Genomic DNA, 18558 nt, shown 5'->3' with positions numbered 1-18558 from the left:
TGAATGTGTGTGTTGTGAGACAGACAGTCGGAGATAAGCTTATTATGGGAGAGATTAGAAAAGCCCTTCCTATTGAAAAGACAAATATGCTGAGGATATTCATCTCCTCACTGGGAAGATAATGAGTGAAACTGTGTCCTTATCGGCAGCCTGCTCTTCATTCAGAGAACTCTGTGTTTCATAGGCAGTCTGGCTGCCAGAAGCCTTTCTATTCAAGACTGCCTTGATTATAAGTTTTTGTTTTTTTCCAAGTGGCATAGATATTGTGTATTATGTTGTAAAGACTGGAGAACTTTTGGAGATGGACCGACGGAGGCTTTCAGAAGTTCATCAAAATGTCTTCAAGTAGTCTTAAAAACAGACTTAGTGACAACAGGTTGGCATGTCCTTCCCCATTAAAACAGACAAAAAGACGTGTGAATGCCGCGATAATGTGCATGGCAAAAGTGTGTAATAAGAACGCCGTTCTTGCTTTAGGTGTGTCATTTTCACGTCATGTAGTCTGTTCTGACTGCAGTGTAATGACAGAGAATAAAAGGGGAGAAAGACCGTTAATGGTGGGCGAGAGGGGAGGTTGATGATGTATTATTAGTTATTCTCAGATGGATATCGCTGTTTCTTGTGTAGAGGTGTTTGTGTACAGTAGTGCAGCAGCGACGCTGTCCCAAAGCTTTGAATACCTTCGAATATTTCTCACCGAAGCTTCGAAGCCCAAAAAATGGTATTCGGGACACCCCTAACTTTCGACCAGGAGACCGGTGTTTTCTAAGTTACTTTAATGACGTTTGTCGCGTGTTTTCCGATGTTACGTTGTTTCCCTACGTGTTTTACTTAGGTTACGTACTAATTTTAAGATCAACCGTGACGTTTTTCCTAAACCTAACTTAGTGGTTTTGTTGCCTAAACCTAAGTGAGTGGTCTCGTTGGACCGTGCTGTTAATGTACCTTCATACACGTGTAGTATTCATGCCTCAGCGAGGGAAAACGTGACACTGACCTCTGGTGGACGGGCGGGTCTATTATGCGCTTTGGCGTAATATCGGGTGTTAAAACACCTAACAGGTGCATCAAAAATTATATGTTGTTTATAGATTTGCGTCAGACTGTATGGATGGGTTGTAGATGCTGTGGTAGTGGGCCAATCACACGTCGCATTAAATCGAAGAACGTTTGCAGGGACTTGAATTGTTTTCTAGATCTGGGCACAGAAACAATCGATTCATTTGATTGGAGAAGTTTTGATACTACTTGGTACTGGGTTATTTCGATCGTATCGAGTACCGACACCCAGCTTACTCACTCTATTGTCACCTCTTCGCACTCTCTACACCGCACACTAACCTACTAGTTATTCCTTAAAGGAGTTTGCTACTTGTATAACACATTTTAGTTTAGAGCATCTTAAAAATACATTTAAAAAAAAAAAATCCCTGATGCTTAGGCCCCGGCGGGGAGTCAACTTTGTCCAACTAAGATCATTTTGTGCTTTGTTCAAACCTCCTGTGGAATACACACAGAGAAACACTCCCCTCCTCCCCCCTCCCGTACATTTTTGGACAATTTAGGCAAATACACCCTGATTACATAACTGTCTTGTCTGAAGTCATTTCTGCATTGGATAGACAATTTTTACTGAAGTGTGTGTGTTTGTGTGTGAGTGTGTGTTTTGTCCGATCTCTCCACATAAAACATTTCCACAGTGATGATCTTCCTCTCTCTCTCTCTCACACACACACACACACACACACACACACACACACACACACACACTTTCTCTCTTTTTGCTGCTCTGAACTGAAGCTCATACATTATTTGGTCTGTGTTGCAGTGTGGAGGAGAATTCATGCAGTGAAAATCTCTTCAGGTTGTGGACCTGGATGTTTGGTGCACCATGTGTGCTTTGATTGACACAGGGAACATGACACTTATGTAATACATTCACACACTGTGACATCAGTGACATGACGGTGATATGGTGTTGGTTATTGTATGTGACATGTATACTGGATGAGTTTGGTCATCCAAAGAGACACGGATCTGCTGTGGGCCAGAAAGAAAGAGCACATTTAGTTCATTTGTCTGCGGGAAAGGTCAGAAAAGTCACATTAAAATGAGATGGAGCGGAAATTATTAGGGTATCCCTCATTTCTCTTTAAGCGCTAATGTTTCCTAAATATGAAACAGGACTTTCCTCAAAAGTGTCATCATTGGATCACAGGATGTCTATCCTTTTTGCTTCTTTGGTGATTTTCTCCTTCTTCTTCCTATTACAAGAATATAAATTAAAAAGTACGTCGATTTTTCGACGCGTAATATTCACGTTCTGTGTGAAAGTATTCATGACGAAAATAACAGTTTGAAAAAAATACATTGCAAATTAATTGCACGAAAAAAGTGTGTAATGGCCTCAAGGGTCATCAGTCAGATGTGTCATTACAATCATAAGTTTGAAAACTATTATTATTATTATTAATAATATATTGTTTATAAAGTTATCAAGGTTTGTTTCACATATGAATTTCACTGAATTGGCTAAAAAATAAATGTAAAGCACAGTGTGCCATTGATAGTGTTAAAAAAGCACTATTAAACTAAAGGCATCAACAGTTTTCCATATTTCTCACTCTTTCAAGATCATGTTTGTTAAATAGCTTGCTGGCAGAAGATACCACAGCCTGGTGGTAGATTAGTACTCCTAACTCCTTCTCCAGGTGATATCAGATAGTACTCCTGTCAGTCACGTTCACGTTATCATACCGGCTTTGAATTAGCTGCTGCAGGTAGATATCAGCTTTTCATGGCAGCTGGTGCGGAAAGCAGTCAGACAACGGAACATTTACCACCTTCAAAAATGGTTTTGTCTGAAGTATAAAAATTGTTCAGTCAAATCTGTTTTTAAAAGAGAAGAAACAGTTTAGATATTAATAATACATTTTCAAAATAGATTTTGACTGAGATTGACAGCCAAAGTAACCGAGCTTTGAAATGTTCACATTGGCAGATGCTGCTGTAAGTTATATTTGACGGACCTCATGTATTGTGTATGAATGTCCTTTTCAAGGACACTGAACAGATGACAGTTGACCACAGCACATGTCGGCTGAGCTCAGGTAGATCTCCACAGGAGGAGAGGGGATTGTTCCTCACCCCGTCTCCCCCCCCCATCGTGACCCCTCTTCCCTGAGCCTCCTGCCTGGGCTGCATCTTCACAAACACTGAGAGAGAGAGATGAGAGCGAGAGGCGATAGAAAGCGTCTGAGATGACAGCACTCTTACACACTCACAGCAGGAGTGGCGTCTGACGGTGTCAGCTCTAATGAGACCATTAACGAGCTGTCGCGTTCGTTAAGCAACAATTAAAGAAACCCTCTGACGGGGCTTTGCATATTTTGAGCTTTTATGTAGCTGCAATTTTTTACCCATATACGTGAGTTTATGAATATATGAATAAATACACACTGCATATAATTTATAAATAGTCATCAGTATATATTCCCTTTGACACATAGAGTATTTCTTTAAAACACAGGGGACCAGTCTCATTCTAACCGCTCATAGTCGTATTGATTTATTGGCAATCACACGGCGGTTTAGCTGGTGTGTGTGTCTGAGAGTCGGAGAGTGACATGCAGTTCGCTGCAGTGCCTACTGAATTTTACAGAGCTCTTGCTCTGAGATATTGAGTGGATGTAGCTGAGCGCTCGCAGATAGAGTGTTTCTGAATCTCGGTTGGCAGTGTGACAGTCGGGATTTGCAACAGCGCACTGACTGCTTGACTATCTGGAAAAGTAGATTCTGAGTGGTAAGGTGCTGCCGCTGACAGCAGGAACTGTTGATGCTGCGAGAATAAACGTTGATTCCCTTTCACTCAATTTCTACATATAGGAAGACTTCAGTGATGTATTAAGGGATGCGCCGATACCACTTTTTTTCAGACCGAGTACAGGTACAAGTACTTACATTTGGGTACTCGCCGATACCGAGTACGGATACCAGTGCTTCTCTGTGCCAAAAGACCCTCGTTAACAGCCAGCTGGAGGGTGTGAGCGACACACGTCAAACCGGGGAGTCCTGCATACTTGAAAAGGCTCGGGGGCGAAGGTTCCCGTGGCCATGGCCAAAGTGCTCGCTGCGCCCTCTCTCCCCGCCAGGGAGTGACGGGGCCCCCTGCTCCCGGTGCGACTGTCGACCGGGGCGGACTGTCCTTAGTGCGCCCCAACCACGTCGTGCCCCCAGGGTGGGGCTTGGCCCACGTGAAAGGCGTCAGGGGCCTGCGGCGATGTCTGCAACCCGCCCGACCCGTCTTGAAACATGGACCAAGGACTCTAACGCACGCGCGAGTCAGAGGGTGCAAGCAAAACCCCGTGGCGCAATGAAAGTGAGGGCCGGCGTGCGCCAGCTGAGGTGGGATCATGGCCCCGTGGGGTCAGGCGCACCACCGGCCGGTCTCGCCCGCACCGTCGGGGAGGTGAAGCATGAGCATGTGCGATAGGACCCGAAAGATGGTGACGAGAGATTAACGTCACGCTGCCGTAAAATGGTATCGGAGCCGTTTTGCGAGTGCGAGTATATGAGCACAGTATAGGACCTGATACCCGATACTGGTAATGGTACCGGTGCATCCCGATGATTAGATAGTATGATTTTCTTGTGATTTTTGTTTACTAGACCATGGGAAAAAGTTGAATCATACAATCGTAGGGACTTTAACTTTGGAAAATATCTAAATTAATACATTAAAAATGTTTGATTTTCAGCATGTTTGGTAGTCAGGGATGTCCTGAAGTCAAATGTATCAGTCATTGTAAGGCATTATGTATAAAAAAATATTTCCAGTAACCCAAAAATCAAAGAATAAACGCGTCTTGTTACATTGTTAAATGCCACTCTTACAAACCATTAATGTTGATGCATATTCCTGGGGTTAAGGAGGATCCTAAAGTGTGCAGTTTCATTTCATGAATGGATAGTTACATGTCTGAATTATTTGGAAGAGAAAAAGCCAATTTGTCATTTTAAAGTAACAGTGAATGCTTTCTTTTCCTCCTTGTCTGCCTGTCTTGTATCTTGGGAAAAGAGCTGATAATGTTGCGTTATATATTCGAGATATAACTTTTTTTTCTCCCCCTCTACCTTGACTTTGTGAATGAAGCTTACATGCAAAACAGTGAGGTACCTCTACACGTGACTGATGGATACTGTGCAGCCATCGGCCACTATCAGAGCCAAGTTCCGCCAATAACAATAGTTTGTAAAATGTCCTATCGCTAATTGGTCTACTTATAATACAAATCTAACAATAATATGTACTACATTACTGGAAAGAGTCATGTAATTATATCCTCCCGGTACCGACTCAGCTGCTCTGCTGGGGTATCACCTCCTCTGTCCAGCTCTCACATTAGCTCAACATTCAACTTGACTGTGAAACTGTGTTCTGCAGCAGTGGAGATTTCACACACAGCTGCAAAGTGTGGCACATCTTCTTCTCGCATGCACTCTAATGGACACAGCGTGACATGTAATCTCTAAAGTAGTAGATAAGTAGTAGCTTTAATTGTTTTAGATGAAGGGTATTCAATTAAAAGTCAAAGAGGTCCAGTTACTGTCTAAATGCATCCTATATAGCCTACCCCTACGTCTATCAAACAAAATTCCATCTCATTGAAACAACAAATGTATTGTAAATTTTCAAAGTAGGACACTTTTAAAGGGTGTGTGTAGCATTTGGGTGGATTTATTGACAGAAATGGAATATAATATTAAGAAGTGTTTTTTTTTAGTGTGTACCTTATGCTAGGATCAGACTACACGGTATTTTTGACGGTTACGATGGTAACTGTCAGATTAGACGATTGAGAGTCATAAATTCTTGTCGTGACTCGGCCGCGACACATGACGGACTACACGTCGGTCCCTTACCGGGGCTCAAGCCCCCGAACACCCGACCATCTAAAGGGGCCCATGAGGCTCCGGGGGAAAACGATAAAAATATAATTCACAGGGAGAAGCGAAAGCAGGCACACAACGGAATGCTCCATGCGCAAAGACACAACGGCGGTGGTGTTTTTTACTCTGACATTACCTAGATTGAATATCCTAATGCGAGGTCCGGCAGCGGTTGCGCTGGGAAGGTCCAATGACATCATTCTGCATAATAAGTAGCCATGTGCTTCTGTTTACATCTGTGTGCATCTGTGCTCAGCCGGTCAAATTCACGGCAATGACGGAACACATCATGGAAAGCAAAAAAGAAAATCAAACAAGCTAGACTTTCTGTCGGGATGTCGTGAGGTGTCGTGAGGTGTCCCGGACGTCGTGAGATTAACATCACGCTGCCGTAAAATGGTATCGGAGCCGTTTTGCGAGTACATGAGCACAGTATAGGACCTGATACCCGATACTGGTATTGGTATCGGTGCATCCCGATGATTAGATAGTATGATTTTCTTGTGATTTTTGTTTACTAGACCATGGGAAAAAGTTGAATCATACAATCGTAGGGACTTTAACTTTGGAAAATATCTAAAGCTCTGCCGGTCATATTCACGGCAATGATGGAACACGTCATGGAAAGCAAAAAAGAAAATCAAACAAGCTAGACTTTCTGTCGGGATGTCGTGAGGTGTCGTGAGGCGTCCCGGACGTCGTGAGGCGTCGTGAGGCGTCCCGGACGCAGCGTCGGTTGTCGTGTACAATGACACACTACACGAGATAAAGCGATCGGTTTTTGCACACGACACTCATTTATCATTCCCTTTCCGAGGCGACACCCATTGAACTTGTATGGAAAACAAATAGCCATCCAATAGCTTTTATTCATAAATAAAATGAGTCCTAGCACAATGAACTTAAGGCCTACATTTCAAGTAAAAGAAAACAAGATAGAATCTTCTGAAATAATAAAAAGTACCTCAAGCAAGCAATGAACTAGTATAATATAGAAGAAGATGTTTTTTTGGCGCAGAAACATTTTTGCCATATTATAAATCCGTTTTACTCTAAACGATCCTGTTTTAGATTCATGTTATTGACAAACTGCATAATTTGCAGTTGATAAAAGGAAATAAACTCAAACTACTTAAGTATCATGATAATATCGTATCGTGGGGCCTCTGGTGATTCCCACCCGTACATGACACTACGGGTTCGGTGACCTTCATTCCCCAACATGAATTATTCCTTTGATCAACCCAGGTGCCTGATGCTAATATAATGAGTTATATAATCATGTATGTATATTTATGTATATCTGTGTAATGTATAATATTCAATGCATACAAAAGCAGTAACCTAGATTTACAGTAACATGTCCTTTGATGGGGAGCCAAGGATGTTGGAATCACGTGTAGCATGTTATAGCGCCGTATAGTTGGAGCCATGTGCTCGTGGCCTGATTCCTTTCTCTCCGGGGACGAGGTTGTAGCTAGAACTTGTTAACGCACACACATAGCACTTTAATAGACTAGTGATGGCTCTGCACACAATTATACAATATACAAATACATACACACCACATGCATGCTTCACATAGAAACATACTTCATGGGTGGAGATATGTGTGCACACATATATGTACTCACATGCACACAGACATGCCCGCCGAGGGACGCTAATGAAGATAAAGTAGCTAATTAGACGTGACAGTGAGGACTGACGTTATGGGGTCGGCTTGGACGTATAGACTTTGGCCAATATAGGACAGTGTGTTAGGGAGAGATGAATGCATGGAATGGATGAACGTAGTGGGAAGAAAGATGTATAAAAATGTCAAGATATAGTTGAGTATGTTTGAGGTTCATTCAGCTCCCTTGGTGTTGGTTCCCCTGAAGTTTTCTTCCTACACACACACACTGCTGACCTAGATCTACGAGGTGGGTGATTCCTGCAGGTATAGCACATCTTGGCTGACTCCATACTGCCTGAAATCTGGAGGGAAATCCAGCAACACACACATACATTCATTCACCTACAGTTACCTTTCTCTTGATATTACTATGTGTTCCTCTGACTGTCTTTAAAGGTGTATTTATCAATATTTTTTACATGAGCAAAGGATGAAATGACTGTACATCACACCGGCACACGTGGGTACTTTTTTAAAAAGACAAGGCTGCGCCCCCTTTTGGGGGATAGAAAACCAAAGATCCCATAGACTTCAATGCAATTTGACGTGTGCTTGGATTGTAATTATACCCCCGCAACAACGTAATCGGGGGTATATAGAGCTCCGCGTGTCCGTCTTTCCGTCCGTCCGTCAGTCCATTCGTGTGTCACACTTTCTTTTCCGGAGCAGAACTCGGAAACTGTTTAACTTAAGAACTTCAAATTTGATATGATGGTTGACAGTTTGGTCTAGTTGTGCCTTTTGGGGGTTAGAAGTCCAGGGTGCCCTCTAGTTAATTAGTTAATGCCCATTAACTCCATTAGTTCCAGAAGAGCAAAACCTCTGGCCCTACTTTATTTAGTAGGGTTCAAGCAGAGGGGGAGGAGGGGGGGGGGTAGTATGTGAGCCATGCTCACTTTTTGAAGTGCCTCTTTTTTTGACAAATTCGTATGCATTCATCTCTTGTTATACAAATTTTTGTTTCATACACACGTTTAATAATTATTTTGCGATCTTGCCTGAACCTGAGCATCCGCGATACATTGGTTCCATTGTTACATTATGGTGCGTTCAGGCTCTATGCAGTAAAAATGAGTATTGGGTGAAGGTAAATTATGTAGCTATCATGATGTGTTCACATGTAATCTTGAATAACTTGAATAAATACAGTTGTTTGAAGGAGATGAAATAGATAATAGAGTGGAAATTATGACCTGTTTAACTTCCTAACACTAGCTCTAAGCAGCTTATAATACATAATTAGAACTACAAATGGCAAGTTTCTTTATCAATAAAAATATATTTGACTATAGATGACTATAACAAAGTAAAAGGATATAATTTTTGAAGGTTCACACTGACTTTGGGGCAGTTGAAATTATTTTTCGGGACGGTGGTGAAAATAAATAGTGTAAAGCCTTGTATACCAGCTGCAATAACAAAACAACACAACACCAATCTGTATCGGCTGATATGGCTCATAAGCGATGGGCGATCGGTATTGGGAATCTCTGAAAGTTATACTTTTTTATACCTTCCCTTTTTGTCCTGCTGATCCGAGCCGTGACTCAAAACCATGATGCGATCCAAACCGTGAGTTTTGTGATCCGTTGCACCCCAACATGGCTCACATTCCTGTCTCCCATGTGGAACTGCTACAATAAAGAGCCGCTGATATGAGCCAGAGTGTGACTGACGGTGTTGCACAGCACATCTGATAGCATGTGCTTGTAGTTTGGTTAGTCATTGTGTGTGTGTGTGTGTGTGTGTGTGTGTGTGTGTGTGTGCGCGTGAGTTACTCAGTGTTATGTCATGCACCTCCCACCTCCTGCATCTTATCTATTACGTCACATCACCATAGTAACCTCAGCAGCGGTGATGCATTCTGCTTCACTGGACCACCAGCCACCTACGACACTCACCAAGGTCTCTCTGTGTTTCAGTGTGTCTGCACACATCTCACACAGGTGAGTGTGTGTGTACTGTCACTTTGTTGGTTCTTGCCTGTGTGTGTGAGTGTGTGTTTGTGTGTGCTGTCTAATGGAGCATATTCAAGCTATTAAGTAATGACGAGAGGTAGAGAGGATTCCTGAGGAGTATGTTGAGTGTGTTTCAAGCTGTGAAGTTGTTCAATGACTACATTTACATGCACAAAATGTTCAGTTTTTTCCCCTTATTCTGAAAAAAGACAATATTCACACTAAGCTGTTTACATGGCTATTGAAAATGAATATTCCACTAATATTCCCGTTTACATGCACACTCCGTGGAGCGACTACTATCAATCAAAAAGTAGCTAAGAGGCTAAAGTAGGCTCTCTACTGTGTCACACATAATTCCATACTAAGTCCAGATGTATGTTATGATGTTTATTAAGTGAAAAGAATCACAAATAATAACCATGACGTGACACAGAAAATATCCAAGCCTAACTCACCCTCATTGTCTGAATCCCGCCGTCCAATTGCACAGGTAAATCAAGTGAAAACCACACACCTGTGCCAACCAAAAGAATGTGTGCAGCCTAAACAAACAATGATAAACAATAAAGGCTAAATACACATTTTGACTCCTACACCACGATAAATGTAACCAGTGGCGGACAGCCTCCCTCTTTCATTCCTTCAACCATCTTCTTGAAAAGGTCGGCGTTGCGATATTGCTGCACCTGGGCTGTGTATTGGCAAGAATCTGGAGATACGATACGCATCACGATACAGGGGATACAATTCAATATAAGGCGATATATGGTGATTTTTTTCATCACATTTTTGTGAAAACTGTCATAGCATAAAGAACCACCACATGCATACAATCTGAAATCAGAACAGTCGGATCTGCATTTACATTTATAACAGTCCCTGTAACATCCAACATCATAATACTACTTTGAGAGGGTGCATCTCTTTGCCAATGAATTAAAGTATTGACTGAGTTAATCTTTGCATGTAAAATATTAATTAAATGCAGTGTTTTTTAAAATCGATACAGTTTCATATTTGATTTTCTTTCGATATTTTCTTAAACCCCTAATTTGCACATATAAGACCTGTTGATATCCAGGTCTTTCATAATGTTTAAGAGTAGGTGTGTTTCTCCCTCCGACCAGAAATGTGGGCTTTTCTTTTGGGCATGCATCTCTGCAAACTGTCTGCTAGTTGGTTTGTGCACGACGCACACAGCTGGCTGTAAAAACCCTAACTTAGACGCATATTCCGAACGTTCTGTATACACGTCTAAATAATGCTCCTAAAACCCGAATAATATCAGCACATCCCACAAGTCTTAATATGAAAATGCTCCATTCGGGATAAGGCCTAATTCTGAATATCCAAACAGAATATGCTGTTTACATGACCCGTATCAAATTCAGAATATTGTCACATTTGGAATAATAGTGGAATAAGAGTGTGCATGTAAACACACACACACACACACACACTCACACACACACACACACACACACACACACACACACACACAGACAGACAGACAGACAGACAGAGAGAGAAGGATTGGCTCAGGGGAAGAGCATACAGTAAAGAGGGCAAAAGGCGTCACAGCTGTATAGAAGCTTTGGCACTGATGCAGCTTGGCAGATTTCACCCTTCAGTTCTCTTTGTAGAACAATACACACTGTAAGCAAGTGCCCCCTGCACAGCTGTGCATTGTGTTTGTTTTTTAACATAAAATGAACATTTCTTTTTTGCAGCTGATGTTAGAGGCTTCTGTTCATTGTATCTAGTCATGCAGATGATTTCGGTTTTATTTGTCCAGGTTTCGAGATGTCTCTGACATTTACGCATCCAACGAGTTTTTGTATTGTGATGCTCACAGCATTGAAAAAAAATTCAATACATTAAATAATTTAACAGCAACATCCTTTTCCAGAAACAGTGTCCCTGTTCACAGAGCACAGGTGCAGCTTTCTTTCTAATAAGAGGGAAATATCTATTTGGGGCTAATCCAGCAAATATGATACTTTACACATCACATTTCATCAGTTCACTGATGCAAAAAATACTGTCATAAAGCCATCCTGCTCACTGATCAGCAACATTTAACACAACAGTAATGTCCCAGTGGGGTAATTCTGTTTATAGACAGCAGTCACATTAATAATAGATAAAAAAGGAGAATAATAGATACAAAGGAGAAGCCAGGTTAAAGGTACCCTGTGGAGGTTTTGACCTTTAGTGGCACTACGGTGTTTTTCCATTATGGCGGGTCCATAATTATCACGTTTTTGTTGTTGAGGTTTTTATATCATTCTGTAGCTTCCCAGTAGTGTTCCTTATGTATTCAAATGTGAACATCAAAATTTTGGTCGAAGTACGTAGCGTCAAAATGCTATTTTCCCAAGCCCTCCTAAAAATGTTTTCCCACGTGACCTGACGTAGGTTTCTGCATGATGACGCTGCTACATGTGTACACATTTATATCCTTATCCATACTCTGTGTATTACATACAGTAACTTAGATGGCAGATGTCACGCTTCCAGTTTGGAGAAGCAGACGGGAGTACCAGAACGGAGACTGAGCAAATGTACTGCTGTGGACGCCGCTTTAGTTCGGATCCGAAAGTCACACAATAACACAAACAAACTAACCGATCGATGCGGCGGTAGAGCGGCAACTCCTGTGTTTTTGTAATTCACTTTTCATTTTTTTCATTTCCTCGTCAGAAAGGGCTGTCTGACGGCGAGGTAAAGCGCTGAAAATAGTAGAGGGCTCAGTTTTATGGCCATTTTCACAAGGGGTCCCTTGAGCTCTGACCTCAAGATATGTGAATGAAAATGGGTTCTATGGGTACCCACGAGTCTCCCCTTTACAGACATGACTACTTTATGATAATCACATGCAGTTTTGGGGCAAGTCATAGTCAAGTCAGCACACTGACACACTGACAGCTGTTGTTACCTGTTGGGCTTGAGTTTGTTATGATTTTAGCATATGTTTTATGCTAAATGCAGTACCTGTGAGGGTTTCTGGACAATATTTGTCATTGTTTTGTGTTGTTAATTGATTTGCAATAATAAATATTACATAACATTTGCATAAAGACAGCATATTTGCCTACATGTTGATAAGTGTATTAAATACTTGACAAATCTCCCTTTAAGGTACATTTTGGACAGATAAAATATGTGTGATTAATTTGCGATTAACTGCGATCAACTATGGACAATCATGCGATTAATTGCAATTAAATATTTTAATCAATTGACAGCCTTAGTCAAAATAAATTAAACCAAAACATGGCTGCCAAAAAGGTAAGAGGACACAAAAAATAGTAATTTGTTTGTACTGACCCTTTACAGTAAATGTCATGTTTTAGTGAAGGTGGTTATACAACATTACCTTCAATGTGAAACAGGACAAAAATACAATAATCAATGAAAACACTTACTGAGGAGGCAACACTTTTCTCAGGGATCCACATCTTTGTTGCATTTCACCTCTATGACTTAGATCTGCTTTTTGCCTTAAGGACAGTTGTTGGTGTTCACAGTTATTAGATAAACATATGCTTCCAAGCGCCATAATACTGCCGTACTACAGCGGCTACAACCGTCACTCCATCCTCTTCTAGCTCGCTGCCTTTCTTCCCCGTCTGCCTGTGACATGGCCGTTCGCAAAACGTTGCATGTTTCTGCGTTTTGTTAAATATAGTCAAGCTCGGTTCTATTTATAGAAGCCCCGGCGTGCTCTGCACCTAAGTCGGGGCCTGTTGCATGGTGGGAGAGGAGATGGGTCGGAGGTGGGGCGCTTGAGGATACTGTGACCCAGATGACTGAGCTGGAATGATCGGCCTCGCGGTGCTCAGCGTGCCGCCGCGCTAATGCTCCCGCAGGAACGCGGTGACACAAGACGCATGTCTCATCTGCCTTTGTTCTGTGGGGAGAACGGACGGTTCAGAGTATTCAGGAATGTCAATTAAACTGCGGAGCCGAGAGCTCGTGCATCACGGCCATTAGTCTGTTTGTGCACGAGGGGCATCACAACATGCATCTGCAGAAATTACCCCAAAAAATCTAAGGGATTGTTTTGTTACATAAAACCAAGTTTCTTGAATGCAACGTGATGCATTCAATGTCTTTCACTGAGCCAACTGCCTTGGGACAGAGCTGCCACTAATGGTTTGTCTGGTGGTTTGTTTGCAGTGAATAAGTTTTTTTTATGAAAGCATTGTAACAATTCCTCCATCTCTGCCTCTCTCTCTCTCAGGATATCAAGTTCCCAGTTCCTTGGTCGAGGAGGGGGCGAGGTGGGAGAGTCGTCACCTTCTACAGGAAGTCTACGACAACGAGTCAAAGTTCTACGCTGAGCCGATAAAAAACTGCACAGAACCAGGTAAGACGAGCTGAGATGCTCGGCGAGATGAATGTAAAATATTAAATAACCCGCGTGTCTTTGCAAGAGAGGTAGAGGAATTAATCTCAGTGTCTCCTAATGCAAACACCAGTGTGGGTTATTTATCTGATTGTGGAGTTTCAGATCTCTTGCTATGTCTTATCAGGGTGTGTCTGGGCTTCCATATTGTATTCTTTGGATATGGTTATGGACTGCTAATGTGGCAGCTTATTGCTCTCGCATGCCTCCATGGTAAACAAAGAATCAAAAAAGTCTTGTGAATTGAAGTAAATGGAGGTTTAACAGCAGCAAAAATATATCAAAACATTTACAAACGTTTACAAACTCTCACACAACTCGTGCAGTATAATCATATACTGCATATAAAAAGTCTCATTAATCCAGACGTATGCTCACTACTTCCCAAACACGTACATTTTTGCGTCCCGCTCACAAAACTTGGACCAATCTGTTAAACTAACCGATCTAGTTCTAAAATGACACGAGATTCAGCAGTAGCATCGCCTGTTTCCCGCTTAAAATGTTTTCAGAGGTAGATTTTGGTGGATTGTTTAGAAGGAATAACAGAAAGTTTACGAGCAGGCCACCATGTTTTTTTTCTGTTTGAAATGACAAGCAGAAAACCAAGGACCAATCAGGTGCATTTAACAAGAGGTTATGTCACCGCTCGTTGAGCAGTGGAGCAGCATGTCCCCTGGTGTCCTTGCCAGACCTGGTGGATATGTAGCGCTGGATTTAACATTATAGACACGACCACTGACTCTTATTTTCTCATGCATTTTCAAAAATAACATCTGTAGGGTTGCTTTATTCATTTATTTTTCATGACACAACTGTCACTGCATCCCAAAATAAGTGAGTTTGAGCGAAGCATGACGATGCCTTCGCCTGTCTACAATCACTGCTGCCATGATCACTGCTCTGGGCGTGACACCTCTTTATAGATGCGCTTCAGTTTCACTGTAACTGCGTGTGGCTATTAGTGCTGATCTTTGTGAGTTGGACTGTTTTTACAGTGAGGCTCATTTGCATAGAAAGGGGCCAATTTTGCTTCAAATGTTTGCATATTACCTCATTTAAATACGTTCAAATAGCACAAAAGCACCGAGACGCTTTTTGCTTCGCAGCGCAGTTTTGCGGGTGCTTTGGGAATTAGTCTGGGGAGTCTTGTAACTTGGTGACTCTTATGGCTTCATCTTTCATAATGTGGTGGTGGTAGGGCTCTGCAATTAATTCGGTGAGGGAGGATCCCCTCGTGGGAACTCTTCGGCGCTGGCTGGCTCTCTCCAGGTGCATTTCCTCCGTGCGACCGGCTCTAGCTTGGAAAGGCCTGGGGTGAAGATGGCGCTTTATAGCACCCCTCACCGCCCGGACCTCATCACTTAGTGCTCTTAATTTTGCACCAGATTGATACATTTAACTTTAAAATATAGGCTACAAAATGTTCTTTCTAAATGCATGCTGTCTCCAAAGTCAACGAGTAATTGTGTTAAATTATCGTTATCTCAATATTGACAAAAATAATTGTGATGATGATTTTTGCCATAATCAAGCAGCCCTAAGTGGTCGTTTCTAAGTTGGTAGTGCTTGGGATCCTGTATGATGATAGAAATATCAAGTTTCCAGAGGAAGAAAAAAGTACTCACACACACACACACACACACACACACACACACTATCCAGGCTCAGGAGAGCTGGCAACAGAGAAGCTGAACTGAAGATGAGAAATGAGCAGCGCTCCCTCTGGTGAGCAGCTGAAGACAAACAGAGAGAGAGAGAGAGAGAGAGAGAGAGAGAGAGAGAAAGTGAGGGGGGATGTTGACATTAAGATGAAACGCTGATGAAAAACACAAACTTCTCCCAGGTAGAAATCCTCTCTGCTCCCCCGTTAGACTGAACGCTGCCTGTCAGCGTCACCGTGCTCGTATCCCTGTGTGTCTCTTCCTCGGTGTGTACCAAAAGCTCTCATGCCGTATGTTTGTTTTCTCTGTGGGCTTGTCGGTGTGTGTGTGTGTGTGTGTGTGTGTGTGTGTGTGTGTGTGTGTGTTTTCCCCATGGCGGCGGAGTGTGTGAGTGTTTTCCATGTGGAATCCTGGGGCTTTACAAGGCTGACGTCCTGCCAAGCATTCTCTTGATCTCATTGTAAACACACCGCCCCCATCTAATGCCTGCATGCGCACACACACACACACATGCACACATGCATGCACACACGCTCCCCCTGCCTGCAGTTCGGGGTGCAGAGACGTCGGATTCTGCAGTCGGACTGGATTTGTACGGACGAGTTATATTTAGACAGCACATAGTTTATAGCCTGTTTCTGTTTAATTACGCTTTGTCTCCTGAAACACTAATTATCTTAATAGGGATTATTCCTGCTTTCCTGCACTAAAAGGGGCCTTCACAACGTGCTCCTTATGCCTCACTCTCTCTCTCTGTCTCTCCGTTATCATCCGTTCAGCTCTCTCATCTCCCTGGAGCGCTCGCTGTCTCCTTTTTCTTTGTATTTTTCTGTCTGTCTCTCGCTCATTGTAGTGTCGTTTTTTGTTTTTTTTTACACGTACAATCATCAGTTCAGTTTCAAGTCATAGAGCATTCTTGTCGTGCATAAGAAAAGATCCTGCACGCACATGCACGGAAACACGGCATGTACGCACACGTGCATCGTTGTGCATGCCGCCGACGTGTTAACGATGTGCATGCACGCATCCATCTAAACAAATATTTGATCTCATGTGGAGAATCTAAGCCTCATTGTTCTCAAAACAAGTGAACATTTCAGACGGAGTGGCTAATTGGATTTGTTTTATTTGTTTAACTTCCTGCGAGATTAGGCTCAAAACCAAATGACAACGTCTAGAAGTAAAGAAGATTAGCCCCCGTTGAATGATGTCGCATGTGTCTGGTTGAATTACCGGACAAACAAGTGAATTAATTTCACCCTCCTGCCAAAGAAAAACGCCTAAAGTGGAAGATTTAATAAGGTGAGACTGACGGTTTTGTCTTTTCCTTTGTAAGAGAGATAAGGAGTGTACTGTAGGGGGAATAAGGGAGTAGGATATTTGCTGGAATGGGCTCCGGGTGCCTCCTATTGGGAAAATAAAAATCAGTTATTGTTGCGCTTTCACAGCAACAGTTCGGGGAGAGAAAAGCCTATTTTTAGTGGCGTTCGCTTGTCAGCCCCTCTGCAAATACGCAACAATGGCTCGGACACGTGACGGCAAATTCCCCAAAATAACGTTGCTCCTTCTGCTGTCGGCTCAGGCCAGCTGGGGTCTGCGAGGCTCCATCAAGTGAGCAAATCAATTGGACTGTACTGAGCTGGATGCAGCTTTATAGAAAGGAGGTTGTTTCTGGGAGATACGTGCGCATGAGCTGCAAAGAATATGTCACTGGTTAATCATCATGAGATATAAAATATATTGTGGCATTGTTAGATTAAACATGTGTTTATTTTTGTGTATTTTTTATTATTATTTCATGATTTAGTTTCTTTAACCTCTACTGTTGCAAAGATAATGACGTGTGAAAGTCTTCAAAATTCATAATTATTTGAGAACCTTTTCTACCCATATTGGGGAAGTTTTGTCTAATTTAAGTTTCCAGCTTTTACGAGAAGCTTATACAGAAACATGTCAGGATTTTTACAATGTCTGAACCTTGACAAATGCTGGCTTACTGCATTTTGTGTTGTGGTGTCAACTATAAAAATGAGCAAACTGAAAGTCTGAAAGTTCACTCTTGAGCTTGGGAACAGTTTGACAAAATAATTACTAATTACGAGCTTTTTCCGAAGCTTTCGACTGCATATCATAGTCTTAATCAGTCAACAGTTGGGCTGTCAATCTATTAAAATATTTAATCATGATTAATCGCTTGATTCTATAGTTAATCGCAAATTCATACCTCAATACTCTTATCAACACGGGAGTGGGCAAATAAGCTTGCTTTATGCAAATGTATGTATATATTTATTATTAGAAATCAATTAACAACACAAAACAATGACAAATATTGTCCAGAAACCCTCACAGGTTCTGCATTTAGCATACAAAATATACTCAAATCATTACAAACTGCAGTCCAACAGACAACAACAGCTGTCAGTGTGTCAGTGTGCTGACTTGACTATGACTTGCCCAAAAACTGTACGTGATTATCATAAAGTGGGCATGTCTGTAAAGGGGAGACTCGTGGGTACCCATAGAACCCATTTTCATTCACATATCTTGAGGTCAGAGGTCAAGGGACCCCTTTTGAAAATAGCGATGACAGTTTTTCCTCGCCAAAATGTAGTGTAAGTTTGGAGCGTTATTTAACCTCCTTTGTGACAAGCTAGTATGACATGGTTGGTACCAATGGATTCCTTACGTTTTTTTTAGTTTTAAATGATACCTGTATCTTCACTCTAGCTTTAAAACTGAGCCTGATACCACCTACAAATCGCAAGTTATGTTAAAGAAATTAGTGGCATTAAAAGTAATTTGCGTTAGCGTTATTATCTCGTTAACTTTGACAGCCCTAATATAAATATATATAAAAAGCACCAATGACCAACAATAAAATAAGAAATAAAA

At 41.9% G+C, this 18558-nt stretch overlaps 1 protein-coding gene across 2 annotated transcripts in view; it reads left to right on the top strand.

Moving 5' to 3' along the window:
• Nucleotides 1-18558, top strand: part of slc24a3 (solute carrier family 24 member 3) — a 99381-nt gene that overhangs the window by 22576 nt on the left and 58247 nt on the right. For both annotated transcript variants that reach the window (XM_037782063.1, XM_037782064.1), the window contains exon 2: nt 13835-13960. In XM_037782063.1, the coding sequence (XP_037637991.1) occupies nt 13835-13960 (126 nt within the window). The remainder of the gene's footprint in view (nt 1-13834; nt 13961-18558) is intronic.

Source organism: Sebastes umbrosus, chromosome 10, assembly GCF_015220745.1.
Source record: "Sebastes umbrosus isolate fSebUmb1 chromosome 10, fSebUmb1.pri, whole genome shotgun sequence".
NCBI lineage: Eukaryota > Metazoa > Chordata > Actinopteri > Perciformes > Sebastidae > Sebastes > Sebastes umbrosus.
The sequence above is the reverse complement of the archived record's forward strand: the minus strand, read 5'-3'. Positions and strand labels throughout refer to the sequence as shown.